Source organism: Pollachius pollachius (genome assembly GCF_949987615.1).
Source record: "Pollachius pollachius genome assembly, chromosome: 8".
Classification (NCBI taxonomy): domain Eukaryota; kingdom Metazoa; phylum Chordata; class Actinopteri; order Gadiformes; family Gadidae; genus Pollachius; species Pollachius pollachius.
The window spans coordinates 1657062-1678516 of record NC_136941.1 but is presented as its reverse complement, the minus strand read 5'-3'; the positions used below and the strand labels follow the sequence as shown (position 1 = coordinate 1678516).

Below are 21455 nucleotides of genomic sequence, written 5' to 3'. Positions count from 1 at the left end.
AAGGTGTGTCCAGGGTGAGTTTTATCAGTGCTTATTGACCTTGCCTTCGTCTTCAGGCGGTCACCACACAAAGAGTCCAGGTCTGGGAGCTCAGCTCCTATGATCTTTATTGCTGACCTAACCACTCTGGCCAAGTCCCTCCTGCTCTCCGCTGTGCAGCCTTCATGCCGATCACTGCAGCCCTGCAGAGGATGCTCTCAATTGTGCTCCTATAAAAGTTAATGAGCAGGTGTGTGGATAAACCTGCCTGTTTGAGCTTCAGTAGGAAGAAGAGCCTCTTCTGGGTACTCTTTACAAGGTTGGAGATGTTAGTAGCCCATGTTAGGTCCTTGGTGTTGTACGTCCCCAGGAATTTAACAGAGTCCACCCTCTCCACTTCTTCCCCATTGATGGTAAGTGGGGTCTGCGTGGTCCTCTTGGACCTCCTAAAGTCCACAAGGATCTCCTTTGTTTTGGTGGTGTTTAGGACCAGGTTGTTTTCCACACACCACTCTGCCATGTGTTGGACCTCCTGCCTGTAATGGCACTCATTGTGGTCACTAATGAGCCCCACCACAGTGGAGTCATCAGCTCATTAGATTATGGTGTTGGATGAATGGATGGGTATGCAGTCAGGGGTGAAGAGGGTTTATAGGGCTGGGCTGACTACATAACCTTGGGCGCACCGGTGTTCAAGGTTGTAGTTGAGGATGTCAGATCCCCTACTCTGAAATTCTGCGGTCTGTTTGAAACAGACCGCAGACCTGCCCCTGGGGTCCGTGTTTTCAAAGTCACCCTCAATGCGCAGTCTGTACTTGCCTTTGGCCTCCTTAATGCCCTTTTTTAGGTCTCGTCGGGCAGTTCTATAGGCCAGCATGTCACCCGACCTGAAGTCAGTATCTCTCGCCCCGAGCAGCGACCTGACATTACGCCAAACCAGGGTTTCTGATTAGGGAACACCTTGATGGTTCTGGTGCGCAGTACTGTCTCGGTGCAAAACTGAATGTAGTCAAGGACGTTAGAGGTGTACTCCTCCAAGTTGTCTCCCTGAGAAAATACCTCCCATACTGTGCCCTCAAAACAGTCCTGTAGTGATGTTACAGCTTCCTCACTCCATACCTGTACTGTCTTCACAGCTGGTTTGGTTCTACAGACAACTGGTTTATAAGATGAAATCAGTGTCAAGGAGATATGATCTGATAAGATATGATCTGATGGTCCGGTGTGTTTTTATCTCTTGTTGGAAAGCATACATTTTTGTTGAGTTTTGGTAATACTTTCTTGGTAATACTCCATCACTGCCTACCTGGCAGTGGTGGAGTTATTGGATGATGACCTTGTAATGAACCCAATGTTGATATTTTGTTTTCATTTTTATCTTATAGAAAATCAAAACACTGAAATGGGAAAGGGCGCACTATGGTAAGTTCTTATTCGACATGTTTCACTTTGTAAATGAGTAACAGATAATTTATCAATATCCAGTGATTCGAAAGGGTCACTGACTCACACCAAGTCAAATGATCGCTGTGATTAAAAACATTTCTGGGGAGATGTGGCTAGCATAACGCCAGCTCAGTGGCGTTTATAACGTAGCTCACTGAGTCATCATGACAACACAGAGCAGGGACCAAGGGTAGAAAGGGCGCTTTCACTCCTTTAGTTTGTAGACTCGGTCCAATTCAGGGTGAGGGTGAGGCTTTTTGTTACATTTTCATTTGGTTCGGTCAGCTTTCACACTGGACTCTGATAGGCCGACCGTATTGTAAACCAACGCCTCGCGGTTGGCGGGTCGCTCGTCTATTGGACAGAACCTCCGAGGGAAACTCCCAACGCCTCCTAGTTGAGGACAATAACAATGGAGCAACTTTGTCCGGTCTTCAGTTTTTCATTTTGCTTCGGTGTTCCTACAAATTAAAAATCATTTGGAGGAACTTCCACCATTCTTTAACTGAGTAATTAAAACAAGTAATCGATGACACACAATTTTATGTGCCACAAAATGTATTTACATATTCTTCAGGCCATATCTCGATAACTGCTTTCCCCTCCTTATTGCACCACGTCTGACTCACTTTAATCTCAAAAAGTTCAAGTATACCTGGCTGAATATGTTTTATTTATTTCCTGTGTGTGGAAAAAGTGCACATCCCACCCACAAGGCATCGTGTGTGTTGTGGGTGGGATATATAGTTGACTGCAGTCAAGCCGTCCGCCCTTACATTTGGATTGCACCCATTTTCTATCCTTTATGGTAAATTAATTGAAATGACTACGGCCGAGCTGACATGGAGAGTAAGCGACTTTTCACATGTGACTACGTCCTGTTTTCAAAACAAGTTGTTAACACAGTTTATACAGAAACCGCAGATCCGACACACTAACACAACATCAAGCATGTTATAGACGGGTCTGATTGCGTTAAAAACCTAAAGCAAACCAAACTACAGTTCACTTGGAAGCGGACATAGAACCCCGTTTTCAAGCAGACCACAGTTTTATTTTTCTGACCATACTAGAGTAGAGAAAAGAATAAAGAAAGAAAAAATTAATAAACCTTGCTGCCCTCACTAGTTTCCATCTTGCAGCCTACTTTGCTCACTGAAAGTGGGGGGACAGGTTACCGTTTGATGCTAAAAATTCCCACACTCATTTGAAGTGCAGAGACCCCAAGCACCAGGGCAGCGTCTGTACACCAAGAGTACAGAACTCTCACAGAGCTGCTCCCAGAGATCTGCTCTGACTGTAAAAATGTACTTGGAAAGCTTTTTCAACGTTGTTGGACATTTTGTTACATCTATTATTTTGTTGATGAGTGCTGCTACCCTGGGCCCAGCGCCCAAAGTTAAACATATTTTTACTTTATTGCACGGTGAAAAAAGGCAGAAAGAGAGAGGAAGGTTTTGCTTATAATGTAAGGCTAACTTTATCTACTCTATAACCGTCCAGGTGGAGCTGCTGGAGAAGGGACGTCTGGTCCCTCATCCACACCTCTCCTCTCTACGGAGCTTGTACGTTCAGACCATTATTTGTGGTCTCTGTGTCATTAATAATAAACTGCTATTTTGTCTTTATTATTATAGTTATTATTATTGTTGAATGTTACAGTTACACCTTGTTGCTAATTAATTGTAGGTCTTAGTCAAATGATATAAAGTGTATTTGTACAGTGCTACCTTATATGTAGTAGAATGACAGAGGATTTAATGCAGTGGTGTAACAGTATGGATGAACTGTATGTTTGAACACAGCCTGCAGGTCTAGAGACATCCAGCCCTCCAGCTCCCTCCAGTGAAACACAGTCTGCTGAAGGTGAGTTGTGTTAATTATGTTACAGCTGCAGTTATGCAACTAATGACAATATGAAATAATCCAAATTCTATTAAATATTCATGATCAGTTCACCCTGTACCTCTGAAATGCTTTGTCCACAAATAGATGAGAGGGGATCTATTAGACTATATTAGACTGGAACTTAATCACATCAAAGAATAATTTAATCCAAGATGACCTTTGGACCTTTTTTCACTGGTGTAATTGAACAGTATTTGTCAACCTTTATCTATAATCATGCTCATTGTGTGTGTCTTGTTTTGTATATGTGGTAGTGTGGGTTGGTTGTGTGTCTGGTTTTGGGGGGTGGTTGTGTGTGTCTGTCTGAGTCTCTAGTTGTGTTAGGTGTTTGTGTTTCTGGGTGAGTCCCTGGTTGTGTCGGGTGCGTAGAATGTTGGTGTTTTTTTCTACAGGTGGTATTGTGTATCTCTGGTTGTGTGTGTCTAGCTGTGTGTGTGTGTCTGGCTGTGTCTGGTTGTGTGTCTGGCTGTGTGTGTGTCTTGCTGTCTCTGGTTGTGTGTCTGGTTGTGTCCTCATCTCCACCTGAGAGTACCCAGCTGCAGAGCTGCTCCACTGGGCTTCAGTCTTCAGTGAGTGTTGCTTCATGTGGAGGCTGGCTGTATGTCCTGACTCTCTGCTGCCTTCTCTTCCAGAAACTACACCGCTAATGTCCAGTGAATCTCCTGAGCCAACCAGGGAAGAACAAGAACATACCTCAAGAACAACTACCCCTGACGGTCATGATGATAACCAAAGTCTGGGTCCTGAGGTCATCCGGAGAGACATTGGCACCTCCCAGTCCATCCCCTCCACCTCCCAGTCCATCCCCTCCATCTCCCAGTCAGTCTGCAGGTCTGGTGCTGGAGAGGGAGACATCGAGATGGGTCCAGTCCCAGGATCAGACCATAAATCACACAAAAGCACATAAGCCTCGTGACGCTTCCTTCTCCAAGGCGGCTTCGCTGAGCAGTCTTTATAAGAGCTTAGATCGGGCCCAGAAAATCAAGCCCGCACCGGCCCGAGCCCGTGCACGTTCTGTCCGAGCCCGATTTCAACCCAACGTTTTTTTGAATACATGTGTAACTTTGTACACATTTGTTACCTAGGCCTACTCTGCTAAATATATATGTAAGGGATAATGTATAGAACGCCGGTCATTATCAGGATAATAAGAAGACCCCAGTAATAAAGGCCTATAATATTTCTGTTTATGGCATAGATTTCTCCTCAGATTAGGCCAATAAAGCAATGATTAAAAAAAACAAAAAAAACACACAAACGCTCGATCAAAGGCCCGGCCCGACCCGGCTCGAGGATAGTGGTGGGAAATATCGGCCCGACCCGCATTGTTTTACATGAATTGGCTAAACAAATGACCACTGTAGCATATTTAAACACAATTCAAATTAAGCAGAGAAAATTATTTCCATTGGTCATTTTGACCGGAGACATTTAGAATTTTCGGTCCTACTCATTTTTTTCCGGTCAATGACCGGTAATTACCGGACAACGGAAACTATGACCTGAAAGTGAATCTGATGATTCAAACTCAGAAACTAGCAGAGATGTGAACTCGAGTCACATGACTTGGGACTCGACTTAGACTTGACTGCTATTGACTTGAGACTTGACCCGGACTTTGCCTCTTTGACTTGTAATGACTCGACATGTCTTGAGTCAAGAACATTTTGATGAAGATCAAAATGTGAAAAATAAAAGACAAATCTACACTTCAATAATATCAAAACGAAATTTCGATATCGTTTATACTTTATTCAGAATAACATTTTTAGTTTCATATCAGCTGCGTTTTGAGTTGGTCCCATTGAAGCCGTCTGGCCAGCCTCTGACACTTAAGACATCGTAACTAAATCATTGTTCAACCATTTACCTTCGTTCAAAAAATATAACAAATCTACACACTCGTATCTTCAATAATATCTAAACTGAATTTCGATATCAATATATGCTTTCTTCAGAATCACAGTTTAAGTTTCATATTGGCTTCGTTTCAGTTGGTCTCATTAATTTACTTTGACGCTGGAGGTGAGGACGTTCAGCAGTGTTGCCAGATTGGGCGTTTTTTACTGACCTATTGGCCTACGTTTTGAGGACGTTCAGGCAGTGTTGCCAGATTGGGCGGTTTTCCCACCCTATTGGGCTACTTTTAACAACAAGATTTCGGTGCATGCGCATATCAACACATTTGAAGACAAACAATGAACATATAACTGTATTGATAAGAAATGACTGTACATTAGAGTGATATGTTGAAATTATGATCAATAGCCTAATAATGACATTATTAAGTAAAAATACATGATGACTTGTTCAAGACTTGAAAAGGTTTGGGACTTTGACTTGGACTCGACTTGCCTTTCCCTGTCTTGATTTGGGACTCAACTCGGACTGGACTGCTAAGACTTGGGACTTGCCAAACAGTGACTTTTGGCCCATCTCAGGAAACTAGAGGAGGAAATACACCTGTCAGATTGCTTCCTGATGCCAGCTTTCACAGGAGAAGAGGCATGGTGTGTTTATCATCATTATTTGATGAGTCCTCACATCATTCTTATATGGCTCAAAGAGCAAAGACAAGCGAGGTGTTAATCAATAGTGTGAGGTGTGCTCTGTGAGGCGTCCTGGGATATGATGAGTATTTTATAATTTCTGTTATATTTTTTACAACGTTTAAACTATTTTGTAAACGATGACATGTACATATTTTGCTAAACTTTTAGTAACATCACCTTTTTTTAAGGCTTTAGACCGTAATTATTTAGGGAATAAATTGTAAAATAACAGATGCAAAACCTTTAATGAAAATATCTACCAATGTACTGCACTGTATTTCAATGAGGATATCTTACTTACAATTAATGGCTTTTGTTTTTTTTAAAGTAATTCCTGTACATTTTTTAAATTACTTTTCTTGAGTTGATCAGGAAGCATTTGGGGGGCTGGGATTAGCATTAAATGGCCTTCTTTCATGTATCAGTCAAACATTGTTAGTTACATATTATTGTTTGTGATCAATTGGAGTAAGAGAAGGGCTGGTTGTTGGGGTATCCTGTGATGAGAGCCCAGGAATAAAGGGTTGAACATTGCGTCTTAGCTTGTGGTCTGTTTGTGACAAGGGACCTGGAAACTCCACCTAAAGTCCGGTCTCACGGGAAGATTGAAAAAGCACAAAAGGGCACAAGGCCGCTGTAGACTAAGACAGGGAAACAATCCAAACAAAGGAAGAAAAGACAGGTCACCTTCTGAGGAGTAGTCAGGCAGAACCGCAGGCAAAGTCTAAAAACAGGCAGGAGCCAGGCAGGCAGGAACCAGACCGGCAAGAACTAGGCAGGCAGACTACAGGGCCTTTTGAACTGACTACGTAAGCCAAGACCAAACGTAAAATCAATCTGACAAGTTGGGCCTGAATTCGGACAGCTTGTCATGACAATTGTTTCACTCCAATCCAGAATAACCACAACGGACACACCTTTTGACAGGGTTATTGGAAGTTAACGTATCGGTACCAGCCAGGTTTAAGCTAACTTTGGCTGTAGATAACTGGCTTTAGCTCACTACACCACGCCAAACCTAGTATGATGTTGTTTACTCACATTTAATTTCATCACCCAACGAAAATGACCCAAAATACTGTTTAAAGCGGACATATTATACCACCTGGTGTGAGTGTGATTAGCTGTTACAAGCCATTTGAAAATGTGCAGCTTCTGACATCACAGGTGAGCGTGTCCACCTAGATGTGTGCTGGATAGATCAGTCAATCAGCCTACCCATTGGACTGTAGCAAACGTTGCTCATCAATCCGTCATACATCTACATTTGTTACCGATGTGGCTGACGTTCAGACCTTTACCGTTCTAATCTGTACTTGTTTGTTCATAAAACTCATTTAGCTCCGTTGTCATTATTGTTTTAAGAAGCCATGCTGGCATGCTGCCTGTTGCAGTTAATCCACGGGAGCCGGTAAACAGTGCGTGAGCGTCGTTCACCGTTCACAAAATATATGAGTGCGTTCAATGAACGCCGCCCTTTTAGCGCGTTCATGCACCCCACTGGCTGGCAACACGAGGTTCTGGTGAGGACCTCGCGCGGTTCAGGTGGAGGGGTTGGGTTAGAGCGAAGGAGCTTTAGGGGAACCCGGGGACTGTAGGCCTCGCGTCGGTCTCTTAGCAAGGGTCATGGCCACGGCGCGCCGTTCTCATGTTACATCTGATTAAAACTATACCTCTGGACAATGACCATGTTAGGCTGTTGATATTATAGTGTACCCCCTCTCAATGGGGGTGCAGGACGACCGTGAAACTCGCTATGCTAACACGCTAGCATGCCCTGCATAGCATTACATTCATACCACAGAATGAAAGCAGAAAATGTTTTCTCCGGAGTCTCTGAATGGACTCGTTTCCACATGGGACCCAGGACGGGGACTGACCTCAGGGCTGGCCCCCTCCTGCTCCGCCTCCTGCCCCAGGATCAGCTCTCCCTCCTCCAGCAGTAATGGAGCAGTAATTTGTCAAGTAATAGAGAATCATTTATTTCTTAGAGTTAACAGTCGATTGGCAAAAATTCTGAGAAATGTTCATGAAGAAAGATCTGCCTGTCACGACAAGTCCTGCTACGCGGTCCAATACCTCCATCTAGTGACTACTTGACGCCAGTTGTCCTTTTCCTGACACACCAGTCTACAATCAACAATCACCATTCACTACTTCAGCCGGGGATTTCCTATCAGCCGGCGCCAGTTCGTCGTTACGTCTACCCCGTCAGTATCGATCCTACCAGCACTCTTGAGACATCTGTTTCTTAACCAATCCCCGTGGTAACCCTCTCTCCTCTCCCCTAGTTCTCCACCGAACCCCTGCCTGCCTGACTACCCGCATACCGTCTCGTCCTCGCCTGCCTGACTGCCTGCCTGTTACCGGACCCCTGCATGCTTGACTACCCGCCTGCCTACCAATAAATCCCGTTTCCCCGCCTCTGCCTCCCTGTGTTCAGCACTTAGCAGAGATGGGACAAAGTCACTGTTTGGCAAGTCCCAAGCAAGTCCAATGTCTTAGCAGTCAAGTCCGAGTCGAGTCCCAAGTCAAGACAGGGAAAGCCAAGTCAAAGTCACACCAAAGTCAAATCGAGTCCAAGTCCTAGTCCCAAACTTTTTCAAGTCTTGAACAAGTCACCATGTACTTTTACTTAATAATGTCAATGCATTGCATTCTCTTCAGTAATATTTTAATTTAACATTGAGCGTGTGTAGCAGCTATTTCAAGGTTCAAGGGTTGTCAAACATCCACCAGCTTACAATAATGGATTGTTCATTGAAATAACATGAATAAAACCGGTAGTGATTGGAGACGGCTTGAATTATCACATGCCCTTCACTTATCACACGCCCTGCAACGCCTTCTCATTGCCCGGACCTGCCCTGCAACGCCAGGTCTGGGCAATGAGAAGGCTCCTGGGCTTTATTCCAGGTGAGGACCGAGGAATGTGTTTCGACGCTCTCAATTAAAGTAAGGTAATATAAACGCTGTCTATGTCAAAACTGATGTCCTCGTATCCTCATTATATTCAGGTCGTTCACACATTTTTTTTAAAGTTCAGGTGGTTTAAAAAAACTATAACTGCATAAAAAGAGTGATACGTTTATGGTGCCATTCTTACTTTCACTTTCACTTAGTTTGCTCACGGAGAAACAACAAAGACCTCCACGGTTGTAATTATAAAATAGGATTTGTATTTTTCAACAAACATTCTGGCTCCTCGGAACATCATAAGAGACCCTGTGTCTCAGCTGATGAACAATCAATAGAGCCATAACTCCAGGTGCAGACCTCCTGTAGGCCTGGGGCCTGCTCATTGGGCAGGCCCCAGGCCTCCAGGCTGGTGATTAGCCCCTAGGCCCTGAGATCTGATGCATCCAGGTGACTGTGTTTGGGGTTTAGTATGTGTATATGTATGTGTGTATTTGTGCAGGCCTACATGGATGAGTAAGGTGGAGTGTTTCACCCAAATAAATCCTATATTAAACATAGGATCCAAAGACCAAATTAATCTAGAAAATGATGTAGCCCAATGAACATTAAAGTGGTACATTATATTTTTGACACACTTTTAACACTCACAAATGTATTTAGTTCATCACAGCAAAATGATAAGCATTATATCACAGTTAATGCAGACATAAAAGCTTAACAACTTTGTTTAACAGCTCAAATTTTTTCAAACTTCATATTATTTTGGTTTAGCGAAAAGAAGTAAAGATTTTAATACATTTATTAACTCCTGAATATTTTTTTTATCTCTCCAGATGTTTCTGAACTTCAAGAAAAGTCTGTAGCTGCATGGCAATGAATGATTGAATAACAAGACTTGCACTGACACACAGAATAATTATCTGCCAAAAAACATCAGATGGTTGAAGGTCATACAAACTGGACCACCATGTTCTTACAAATGATGTTCCTAATATGTTCAGTTTGTAATACTTATGGCGTTGCTAGTACTGCATCACCATCGTGTACCAGCGATGAATACAGAGCAGGACAGTTCTGCTGCCTTGCATGTCCTGCTGGTAAGAGTCCATTAACCCAGCTGTTGTCAAGCTGTTGTACAAAATACTTCTGTATGATTTCTTCAACCAAATCCATTGGAAAACAACATATTTGAAACGTTCTTTCCAACAGGATATAGGGTTCGTAGGGATTGCACAGCGACAACCAGTTCATTGTGCTCAAAGTGCCCCGATGGTACTTTCAAAGAAGACCTTAGCGGACAGAAGCAATGCACTGCCTGTACAAAGTGTGTCCCAGGTATATCTATATTATTAAATGGAAACGCCCCCCCATGCAACCCCCATATATTGTGTTGATGAGACCATTGTGTTTATGTTCATATCAGAGTTGTGTTGTTCATGTTTATATCCGAGAAGTTGTGTTGTTTATATCAGAGAAGTTGTGTTGTTCATGTTTATATCAGAGAAGTTGTGTTGTTTATATCAGAGAAGTTGTGTTGTTCATGTTTATATCAGAGAAGTTGTGTTGTTCATGTTGATACCAGAGAAGTTGTGTTGTTCATGTTAATACCAGAGAAGTTGTGGTGTTCATGTTGATAACAGATAAGTTGTGTTGCTCATATTTATAACATAAGTTGTGTACTCTCAGGTTGTCTGTAACTGTTGTGATTGACAGGTCTCGGTCTGAAGGTGAAGAGGTCGTGTTCATCAATATCAGATGCTGAGTGTGAGGCCCTGGATGGATTCTTCTGTAGTGACTCAGCAGATCATGACACATTCTCAGAGGCCACATTGTCATGCCAACCCCACACGATGCAAGTGGAGTTAATTAAACAATCTATGCATAAAGTGCAATAATGGTTGTTAAGAATTAGGCCTGGGCAATATATCATGTACTGGTGTGGCTTTTATTTGCCGTAGTCATAATGTTATGTTTGTTTACTCTCCAATTTAATAATACAAATGTCAGAATTTGATATTATAAAAGTGTCATTAATGCTTGATCATATATATAATTTACCATTTTGTCATTATCTCCAAAGCGGTGTACAATGAATTTAGTCACAGGTAGATACAGGTCATTGGGAACAGGTAGGGGTCAGGCATCTAGCTCAAGAACCTTCCTGAAGGCTTACAGGTTGGTTGTGGACATTGGGGATCGAACCCAGTACCTTTAGACCAGGAGTCCATCACCCAGTCTACTACTCTAGAACTAAACGTGGTTTTGTCCTTCTGGTTTCAGGTGCGATTCTGTGGGAGGAGTGCAGATAAAACCAGGAACTGATTCAACTGATTCTACATGTATTAAATATGTGACAATTGTGTTCATAATAATAGGATGCATATCTTTCATTATATTGTTAGTCCTGGGAGGTAAGCGTTCCATTCAACTATTTTATGTATCATGTTCAACATTCAACTCTTAACATCTATCATGGTTACATTAACCTTACATTTATCATATTACATTAAACTCTGACAAGTATCATGGTTACATGATATATGTATATGTAATAACTAATATATGTATCATAGTAACATTATCATGGGTCAGGTACAACATGTATCAGGGTTATGCTGAATGATGGTGACTTCTGTTCTGACGTGTGTTGTTTATCACTTCATAGCATTGGTTTATAGAAGACTGAAAATGGAAAGGGATTTAACTGGTAAGTTCTTATTCCACATGTTTCACTTTGTAAATGAGTAACAAATCATTTATTAATATCCAGTCATTTGCAAGGGTTACTGACTCACACCAAGTCAAATGATATCGCTGTGATTAAAACATTTCATCCTATTGTACCGGAGAGTCAGAGCCTACCTAGCAGAGGGACCAGAGTGGCAGACCTACTGAACAACATCATCTAGATATTATATTATAGAATGGAGCTATCCATGTATATAAGACACTACTCTCATAGCTGGGGCGATGTGGCCAGCATAACGTCAGCTCAGTGGCGTTTATAACGTAGCTCACTGAGTCGTCATGACAACACAGAGCAGGGACAAAGGGTAGAAAGACTTCTGTCCTTGTTTGACCAAGATAATGGCAGCCGTCTCCCTACACGTATTCAGTCTGTCAAGATGTTCTTCTGTGTAGAGGCTAATTCAAAGTGGAAACCAGGAACTGATTCCACTGATTCTATATTAAAATATATGCAGCAGTTCATAATAATAGGATGGATACCTTTTAATAATATCAATCATAGTCATCAGAGGAGAGAGAGTTGCATTGAACTCTAACATGTATCATGTTTCATTAAACTAACATGTATCATAGTTACAATAAACTCAAATGTATCATGGTTATATTAAACTAACATGAATCGTGTTACATTAAATGAACATGTATCATAGTTAAAATGAAATAACATGTATCATGGTTAGATTTAACTAACATGTATCATGGTTATATTAAACTAACATTAATCTTGTTACATTAAACTCTAACATGTATAATGGTTAAATTAAACTTACATGTATCATGTTACATTAAACTAACATGTATCATGGTTACATTCAACTAACATGTATCAGGGTTATGCTCAATGATAGTGACTGCTGTCCTTACATGTTAATGTGTTGTTTCTCTCTGTAGAATTCAGAGAACAAATAGATAAGATGGTAAGTGTTATTACTGGTTTGATACAGAATACAATAATATGTGTGAACCTAGCTGGCAGTGGTGGAGTTAATAGATGAGGACCAGAGGCGGATTAACACACAGGCTAGCCTCGGCTGAGCCTAGGGGCCCAGGTGTGCAAGGGGCCCTGGATTGGCCAGGCTATTTTCAATTTTACTTAAAATAAAAAAAGTCTTCACCCCTATTGGCCCATAACAAGAACCATTAAAAAGTGAAGCAGCTCATTGGGTATATGTGTGGGCCATGTCATATGGCCAGGGACATAAAGTCAATTTGGTTGTAAAGGAATAAGTCATGTCTGCTGGACAGCAAAGAGGCAGAATGTATGAAAAGGGAAAAGCGAAGTGTTTCCATTCGTCGATATAGCACTCCACTATTTATGACTTTGCCTGTGGCCAATGCCAGCGGGGGGCGCTGTTTTTCAAAATTGGCGCTCGTGCTGGGCGGTATACCGGTTCACACCGCATACCGGTGTGTATTTTCGTTATGATATGATTTTTTTGTATACCGCCATACCAGTGTGTTTTATTACACAACGTTCGGAACGCTGCGCCGCGACACTGTTTCAGACGGGACCCTTTTCGTTGTTGCGCTTCTAAACAAGAATGGTACGACTATGACTGCAACTTTCTTTATAGGTCCATGGCTGCGAGAAGTGATATTTCAGGCCAGCTGGTGAAAGAGTGTGTCACGGCTTTCAAACATATAAACCATAAAGCCTATGGGCGCCTCGGGACGGACTTGTCAACGCGCTGCGGCATCACTTACTTGATGTTGTTTTGATTGAAGATCGGCAGGTTGTATTGAATGCATGCTTGAATAAGTGTGTGTGTGTGTGTGTGTGTGTGTGTGTGTGTGTGTGTGTGTGTGTGTGTGTGTGTGTGTGTTGCGAGCGTATGCGATTTCAAAGTAACAAACAAACAAGCTCAAAGCCGATGCATGCATCCAAAACTGTTCGTTCAAAACCAAATAAACAGAGTCACTTATTCGCTTCAAATACTTTATTTTATTTTTAAAACTTGGGAATTAATACGGCGCAGTACCGAGCGGTTGAAAACAATGTTGGCGTCTCCTGTGGTTGCCTTGTGAACCTGCGTTATATTACTTAAAAGGACTTTGGCAGTAATGTTTTAAACCCCGCCATTCACGCAAGTGTAAACCCGAGCAGCATATGTGCGTGCCTGCCTGCTTTCAGCGCGTAATTATTATTATTTGTAATTATTATTTTTTATTATTATTTTTTTATTAGTAGTTTAGATGAGTCGACTAATCGAAAAAATTGTCGAAAGATTAGTCGTTAGAAAATTAGTCATTAGTGGCAGCACCAGTGAACACCTGATAATGCATGGAAAAAAAATACCATCATATACCGTGAAACCGTTAGAATTGAGAAAAATACTGTGATTTTCGGTCATACCGCCCAGCACTAATTGGCGCTAGTAAAAGATAGACTGAGATCCACAATGGGCCAAAAGAGACTGAATCACTCGTCTCTGATCAGTCCATTGAAAGTGATATTCTGCGCAAATTGGATTTTACCAGCCTCATTAGGGAGTTCTGTTTGTCGATCCCCAGAAATACGTGGTTGCAGCAGCTATGGGGAATTCACCCTTGTTTCTGTCTCATTGCTGTTTTGGTGAAGGCTGTCTCAATGTATGTGTATATCAGTGCTCCCCGAGTGTGTGCGTGAGGGCCATGTAATAATCCTAGCACGCTTTTACACATGGCACTGAATTTAGTTTTTTCTGCAGGATCAGTAAGGAGGCCTCACAAAAATAGTAGCCTAGGGGCCAATGACCACCTCAATCAACCACTGATGATGACCTTGTAATGAAATCAATGTTCATATTGGATTGACTTTTTTATTTTATTGAAAAAGGAAACACCGGAACAGGTTAAGGCGTGTAAGAGTAAGTTTTTATTTCACATTTTTCACTGTGTTAATAACTAACAGATAACTTATTAATATCCATTGATTTTCAAGGGTTACTGACTCAAACACAGTCAAATGATATCGCTGTGGTTCAAACATTTCATCCTATTGTACCTGAGAGTCAGAGCCTACCTAGCAGAGGGACCAGAGTGGCAGACCTACTGAACAACATCATCTAGATATTAGATTATAGAATGGAGCTATCCATGTATATAAGACACTACTCTCATAGCTGGGGCAATGTGGCCAGCATAACGTCAGCTCAGTGGCGTTTATAACGTAGCTCACTGAGTCGTCATGACAACACAGAGCAGGGACAAAGGGTAGAAAGACTTCTATCCTTGTTTGACCACGATAATGGCAGCCGTCTCCCTACACGTATTCAGTCTGTCAAGATGTTCTTCTGTGTAGAGGCTAATTCAGAGCGGAAACCAGGAACTGGTTCAACTGATTCTACATGATCAGAATATATGGAGCAGTTCATAATAATGTATCATGTTAGATTCAACTTTAACATGTATCACGGTTACATTATACTAATGTAACTAAACTAATGATATTGGCTGCTGTCCTGACATGTTACTGTATTGTTTATCTCTATATAGACATGTGTTGGCGACTTCGGTCGGTAAGTGTTTTCACTGGTTTGATACAGAACCCAATAATATGTTTGACTCTAGCTGGCAGTGGTGGAGTTATTAGATGATGACCTTGTAATGAACCCAATGTTCAAATTGTATCTTCATTTTTATTTTATAGAGAAAGAAAACACCGGAACAGAGGAGGAAGTTCACAGGTATTCCACATGCTTCACTTTGTAAATTAGTAACGGATAACTTAGAATATGTTGTGCAGTTCATAATGATAGGCTGAATATCTTTCATTATATGAATCATAGTCCTGGGAGCGATGCGTTATATTAAACTAACATGTATCATGATAACATTAAAGTGCTGAAATGTATCATGATACCATTAAACTAACATGTATCATGATGACATTAAGCTAACATATATCATGTTACATTAAACTAACATGTATCATGATGACATTAAACTAACATATATCATGTTACATTAAACTAACATGCATCATGATGACAATAAACTAACGTATATCATGTTACATTAAACTAACATGTATCATGATGACATTAAAGTACTGACATGTATCATGATGACATTAAACTAACATGTATCATGATGACATTAAACTAACATGTATCATGGTTATGCTGAATGATATTGACTGCTGTCCTGACATGTTACTGTATTGTTTATCTCTATATAGAATTGATTGATCGATATAATAAGGTAAGTGTTATTACTCTTTTGATACAGAACACAATAATATGTGTGAAGGTTCAAGGAGTTTAATTGTGATTGTAGTACACAACAAAATACAGGTTGGCACTCTCTAGCAGCAGTTAGAGTTTAAATGGTTAAATGACACAAAACACAAAAAGACACAATGAGACGATGACAAATAAGACACTCACAAAGACAAAGACCAAATCACAGAAGTGTTTAAAACATATATAAATAGTGATATGTAGATTAAAAATGAACAGCAGTTGTGAAGTGCATAAAGATTTCATTGGAGGCCACAACTGTAAAGTGCACAATAGTAATGGTACACACACACACACACAAACACACACACACACACACACACACCCTGTCCATATTGTGCCCATCAAGTCCAGTGTGTGTGTGTGTGGAGGGGCAGGGCGGGGGGGTTGTGGGTGGTGGAAGCTACTGCTCCTGGAGGAGAGTTGTCCTTAGTGCTTTGTTAGGGGGTTGAGGGGGTGATGGAGGCTACAGCTCCTGGGGGAAAAGCTGTTCCTCAGTCTTGTGGTGCGGGCCCGCAGTGTGCGGTACCTCTTCCCTGATGGTAGGGGGACAAACAAGGTGTGTCCAGGGTGAGTTTTATCAGTGCTTATTGACCTTGCCTTCGTCTTCAGGCGGTCACCACACACAGAGTCCAGGTCTGGGAGCTCAGCTCCTATGATCTTTATTGCTGACCTAACCACTCTGGCCAAGTCCCTCCTGCTCTCCGCTGTGCAGCCTTCATGCCGCACACTGCAGCCCTGCAGAGGATGCTCTCAATTGTGCTCCTATAAAAGTTAATGAGCAGGTGTGTGGATAAACCTGCCTGTTTGAGCTTCAGTAGGAAGAAGAGCCTCTTCTGGGTCCTCTTTACAAGGTTGGAGATGTTAGTAGCCCATGTTAGGTCCTTGGTGTTGTACGTCCCCAGGAATTTAACAGAGTCCACCCTCTCCACTTCTTCCCCATTGATGGTAAGTGGGGTCTGCGTGGTCCTCTTGGACCTCCTAAAGTCCACAAGGATCTCCTTTGTTTTGGTGGTGTTTAGGACCAGGTTGTTTTCGACACACCACTCTGCCATGTGTTGGACCTCCTGCCTGTAATGGCACTCATTGTGGTCACTAATGAGCCCCACCACAGTGGAGTCATCAGCTCATTAGATTATGGTGTTGGATGAATGGATGGGTACGCAGTCAGGGGTGAAGAGGGTTTATAGGGCTGGGCTGAGTACATAACCTTGGGGCGCACCGGTGTTCAAGGTTGTAGTTGAGGATGTCAGATCACCTACTCTGACATTCTGCGGTCGGTTTGAAACAAAGTCCAGGATCCATGAGCAGAGTGAGGTGGGGAGACCAAGATGAATGAGTTTGAGGACCAGTTTATGGGGGATTATGGTGTTGAAGGCAGAGCTGAAGTCCACAAAGAACATCCTTACATATGTGTTCGGTACTCCAGGTGGGACAGGGCTGTATGGATTGCGATGGAGACAGCGTCCTCTGTGGATCTGTTTGCCTTATGGGCAAAATGGTGGCTGTCCAGGTCCACAGGGATGCGGTCTCTGATGTACGCCAGTATCATCCTCTCAAAGCACCTCATGATTACTGGGGTGAGGGCGACTGGGCGGTAGTCATTGAGGCAGGGAATGGCAGATTGTTTGGGGATGGGGACGATGGTAGTGGTCTTAAGGCAGGTGGGAACTGCAGCTTGTTGCAGGGAGAGGTTGAAGATTTCTTTAAAAGCTCCTGCTAACTGGTCGGCACATGAACTCAGTATACGGCCCGACACCCCATCAGGGCCAGTAGCCTTGTTGGTGTCAATCCTTCTCAAGGTGGACCTCACCTGGTGGTGCTTAAGAGTGAGGGTCTGCTCCTCCTCCTCACTAACCAGTGCGGTGCCATGAACTAGCTTGTAATTCAGGACAAAAAAGGGGACAACACACAGTAGTATATTTAGTATATTTATTTAGAACCAATAACCTCTATAAAGAGATAACGATAAACCATGTAACCATGTAAACCATCAGTATCATCAGTAGTGTCTGTAGTGTATGGGTGCATGTGAATAGTGTAGTGTAGTATATCAGACCCATCTAAAGAACCTACAGCCCTGCTGTCTGGGTAGGATCAGAGAGAGTGAGATGGCCTAGAAGCCATCTTAAATAAGTGTGGAGGAGCCTGATTGGAATGGAGATCAGGTGTGTTGCAGCTCCTGCTGCCACACCTGAGACACGCCTCCACAATCCCCTGCACAACCACCCAGAGCAAGGTCATCACAGTGGTCTTATATTTGTAGTCAGTTATAGTTTTGATGACTCTCCACATGCTCCTTTGGTCCGTGTTTTCAAAGTGACCCTCAATGCGCTGTCTGTACTTGCCTTTGGCCTCTTTCATGCCCTTTTTAAGGTCTCGTCGGGCAGTTCTATAGGCCAGCATGTCACCCGACCTGAAGGCAGTATCTCTCGCCCTGAGTAGAGACCTGACATTACCGTCAAACCAGGGTATCTGATTAGGGAACACCTTGATGGTTCTGGTGCGCAGTACTGTCTCGGTGCAAAACTGAATGTAGTCCAGGACGTTAGAGGTGAACTCCTCCAAGTTGGCTCCCTGCAAAAATACCTTCCATCCTGTGCTCTCAAAACAGACCTGTAGTGATGTTACAGCTTCCTCACTCCATACCTGTACTGTCTTCACAGCTGGTTTGGTTCTACAGCAACTGGTTTATAAGATGGAATCAGTGTCAAGGAGATATGATCTGATAATCCGAGGTGTGGGGATGGTGCAGCTTTATATGCCCTCTGTATATTTGTATATACTTTGTCCAGTGTGTTTTTATCTCTGGTTGGAAAGCATACATTTTTGTTGAGTCTTGGTAATACTTTCTTGGTAATACTCCATCACTGCCTACCTGGCAGTGGTGGAGTTATTGGATGATGACCTTGTAATGAACCCAATTTTTTTTTAAAATTTAATTTACATTTTTCTCTTATAGAAAAGGACATTGCAACAGGATTGGGAGATCATTGGTAAGTTCTTATTCCACATGTTTCACTTTGTAAATGAGCAACAGATAATTTATTAATATCCAGTGATTTGCAAGGGTTAATGACTCACACCAAGTCAAATGATATCGCTGTTATTCAAAACATTTTTGGGGCGATGGGGCCAGCATAACGTCAGCTCAGTGGTGTTTATAACGCAGCTCACTGAGTCGTCATGACAACACAGAGCAGGGACCAAGGGTAGAAATGGTGCTTTCACTCCTTTAGTTCGTAGACTCGGTCCGATTCAGGGTGAAGCTGAGGCTTTGTTACATTTTCATTTGGTTCAATCAGGGTTCACACTGGACTCTGATAGGCCGACCGTATTGTAAACCAACGGCTCGTGGTCGGCGGGTCGCTCGTCTGTTGGACAGAACCTCCGAGGGAAACTCCCAAAGCCTCCTAGTTGAGGACAATAAAAATGGAGAAACTTTGTGCGGTCTTGAGTTTTTCATTTTGCTTCGGTGAACTCTATTGGACTCTAACATGTATCATGTTTCATTAAACTAACATGTACCATAGTTATAATAAACTCACATGTTTCATCGTTAGATTTAACTAACATGTATCATGGTTATATTAAACTAACATGAATCGTGTTACATTAAACTAACATGTATCATAGTTACAATGAAATAACATGTATCATGGTTAGATTTAACTAACATGTATCATGGTTACATTCAACTAACATGTTTCATGTTACATTAAACTAACATGTATCATGGTTACATTCAACTAACATGTATCAGGGTTATCTTCAATGATAGTGATTGCTGTCCTGACATGTTAATGTGTTGTTTCTCTCTATAGAATTCGAAGAACAAATAGATAAGATGGTAAGTGTTATTACTGGTTTGATACAGAATACAATAATATGTGTGAACCTGGCTGGCAGTGGTGGAGTTATTAGATGATGACCAGAGGCGGATTAACACACAGGCTAGCCTCGGCTGAGCCTAGGGGCCCAGGTGTGCAAGGGGCCCTCGATTGGCCAGACTATTTTCAATTTTACTTAAAATAAATAAAGTCTTCACCCCTATTGGCCCATCACAAGAACCATTAAAAAGTGAAGCAGCTGATTGGGTAGATGTGTGGGCCATGTCATATGGCCAGGGACATAAAGTCAATTTGGTTGTAAAGGAATAAGTCATGTCTGCTGGACAGCAAATAGGCAGAATGTATGAAAAGGTAAAAGCGAAGTGTTTCCATTTGTCGATATTGCACTCCACTATTTATGACTGTCTGTGGCCAATGACAGCGGGGGGCGCTCTTTTTAAAAATTGGCGCTCGTGCTGGGCGGTATACCGGTTTACACCGCATACCGGTGTGTAATTTCGTTATGATATGCACACATTTATTACACAACGTTCGGAACGCTGCGCCACGCCACACTGTTTCAGAAGGGACTCTTTTCGTTGTTGCGCTTCTAAACAAGAATGGTACGAGTATGACTGCAACTTTCTTTATAGGTCCATGACTGCGAGGTGTGATATTTCAGGCCAGCTGGTAAAAGAGTGTGTCACGGCTTTCAAACATATAAACCATAAAGCCTATGGGCACCTCGGGACGGACTTGTCAACGCGCTGCGGCATCACTTACTTGATGTTGTTCTGATTGCAGATCGGCAGGTTGTAGTGGCTGCATGCTTGAATAAATGAACGAACGTGTGTGTGTGTGTGCCTGTGTGTGTGTGTGTGTGTGTGCGTGTGCAAGTGTGTGTGTGTGTAGATGTCTGTGTGTGTTGCGAGGGTATGCGATTTCAAAGTAACAAACAAACAAGCTCAAAGCCGATGCATGCATCCAAAACTATTCGTTCAAAACCAAATAAACAAATCAAAAACAGAGTCGCTTCTTCGCTTGAAATACTTTCTTTTATTTTCAAAACTTGGGAATTAATACGGCGCGGTACCGAGCGGTTGATAACAATGTTGGCGTCTCCTGTGGCTGCCTTGTGAACCTGCGTTATATTACTTAAAAGGACTTTGGCAGTAATGTTTTAAACCCCGCCATTCACGCAAGTGTAAACCCGAGCAGCATATCTGCGTGCCTGCCTGCTTTCAGCGCGTAATTATTATGTCATTATTATTATTTTTAATTGTTTTTTAAATAGTAGTTTAGATGAGTCGATTGATTGAAAAATTTGTCTAAATATTAGTGTTTTTTTTCATTTTTATTACTGTCATATACCGTGAAACCGTTAGAATTGAGAAAAATACTGCTATATAAATTTTTGGTCGTACCGCCCAGCAATTTAGTAGCGCCAATTGGCGCTAGTAAAAGATACACTGAGATCCACAATGGGCCCAAAGAGACTCATTCATCTCTGATCAGTCCATTGAAAGCGATATTCTGCGCAAATTGGATTTTATCAGCCTCATTAGGGAGTTCTGTTTTTCGGTCCCCAGAAATACGTGGTTGCAGCAGCTATGGGGAAATCACACTTGTTTCTGTCTCATTGCTGTTTTAGTGAAGGCTGTCTCTATGTGTGTGTGTGTGTGTGTGTGTGTGTGTGTGTGTGTGTGTATGCCAGTGCTTCCGAGTGTGTGCGTGAGGGCCATGTAATAATCCTAGCACTCTTTTATACATGGCAGTGAATTTAGCTTTTTCTGCGGGATCAGTAAGGAGGCCTCACAAAAATAGTAGCCTAGGGGCCAATGACCACCTTAATC

The 21455-nt window shown here is 42.2% G+C and overlaps 2 protein-coding genes across 7 annotated transcripts in view; both read left to right on the top strand.

Annotated features, from left to right (window-relative positions):
- LOC307079178 (uncharacterized protein) overlaps nt 1–6419 on the top strand; it is an 85466-nt gene extending 79047 nt beyond the window's left edge. Inside the window, 3 exon segments of the mRNA XM_079741312.1 lie at nt 2929–2990; nt 3231–3291; nt 3966–6419. Of these exon segments, the coding sequence (XP_079597438.1) occupies nt 2929–2990; nt 3231–3291; nt 3966–4240 (398 nt within the window). The 3' untranslated portion in view covers nt 4241–6419.
- Nucleotides 6420–8747: 2328 nt separating this feature from the next.
- LOC307079174 (uncharacterized protein) overlaps nt 8748–21455 on the top strand; it is an 83069-nt gene continuing 70361 nt past the window's right edge. For all 6 annotated transcript variants that reach the window (XR_013812025.1, XM_079741302.1, XM_079741303.1 and 3 more), the window contains exons 1-13: nt 8748–8845; nt 9638–9901; nt 10014–10139; nt 10518–10656; nt 11085–11215; nt 11470–11511; nt 12444–12469; nt 14368–14398; nt 15027–15049; nt 15181–15217; nt 15712–15734; nt 18735–18768; nt 19597–19622. Coding sequence is in view for 5 of the 6 variants with exons in the window: in XM_079741302.1 (XP_079597428.1) it covers nt 9742–9901; nt 10014–10139; nt 10518–10656; nt 11085–11215; nt 11470–11511; nt 12444–12469; nt 14368–14398; nt 15027–15049; nt 15181–15217; nt 15712–15734; nt 18735–18768; nt 19597–19622 (798 nt within the window). In the remaining variant the exon portion in view is untranslated. The remainder of the gene's footprint in view (nt 8846–9637; nt 9902–10013; nt 10140–10517; nt 10657–11084; nt 11216–11469; nt 11512–12443; nt 12470–14367; nt 14399–15026; nt 15050–15180; nt 15218–15711; nt 15735–18734; nt 18769–19596; nt 19623–21455) is intronic.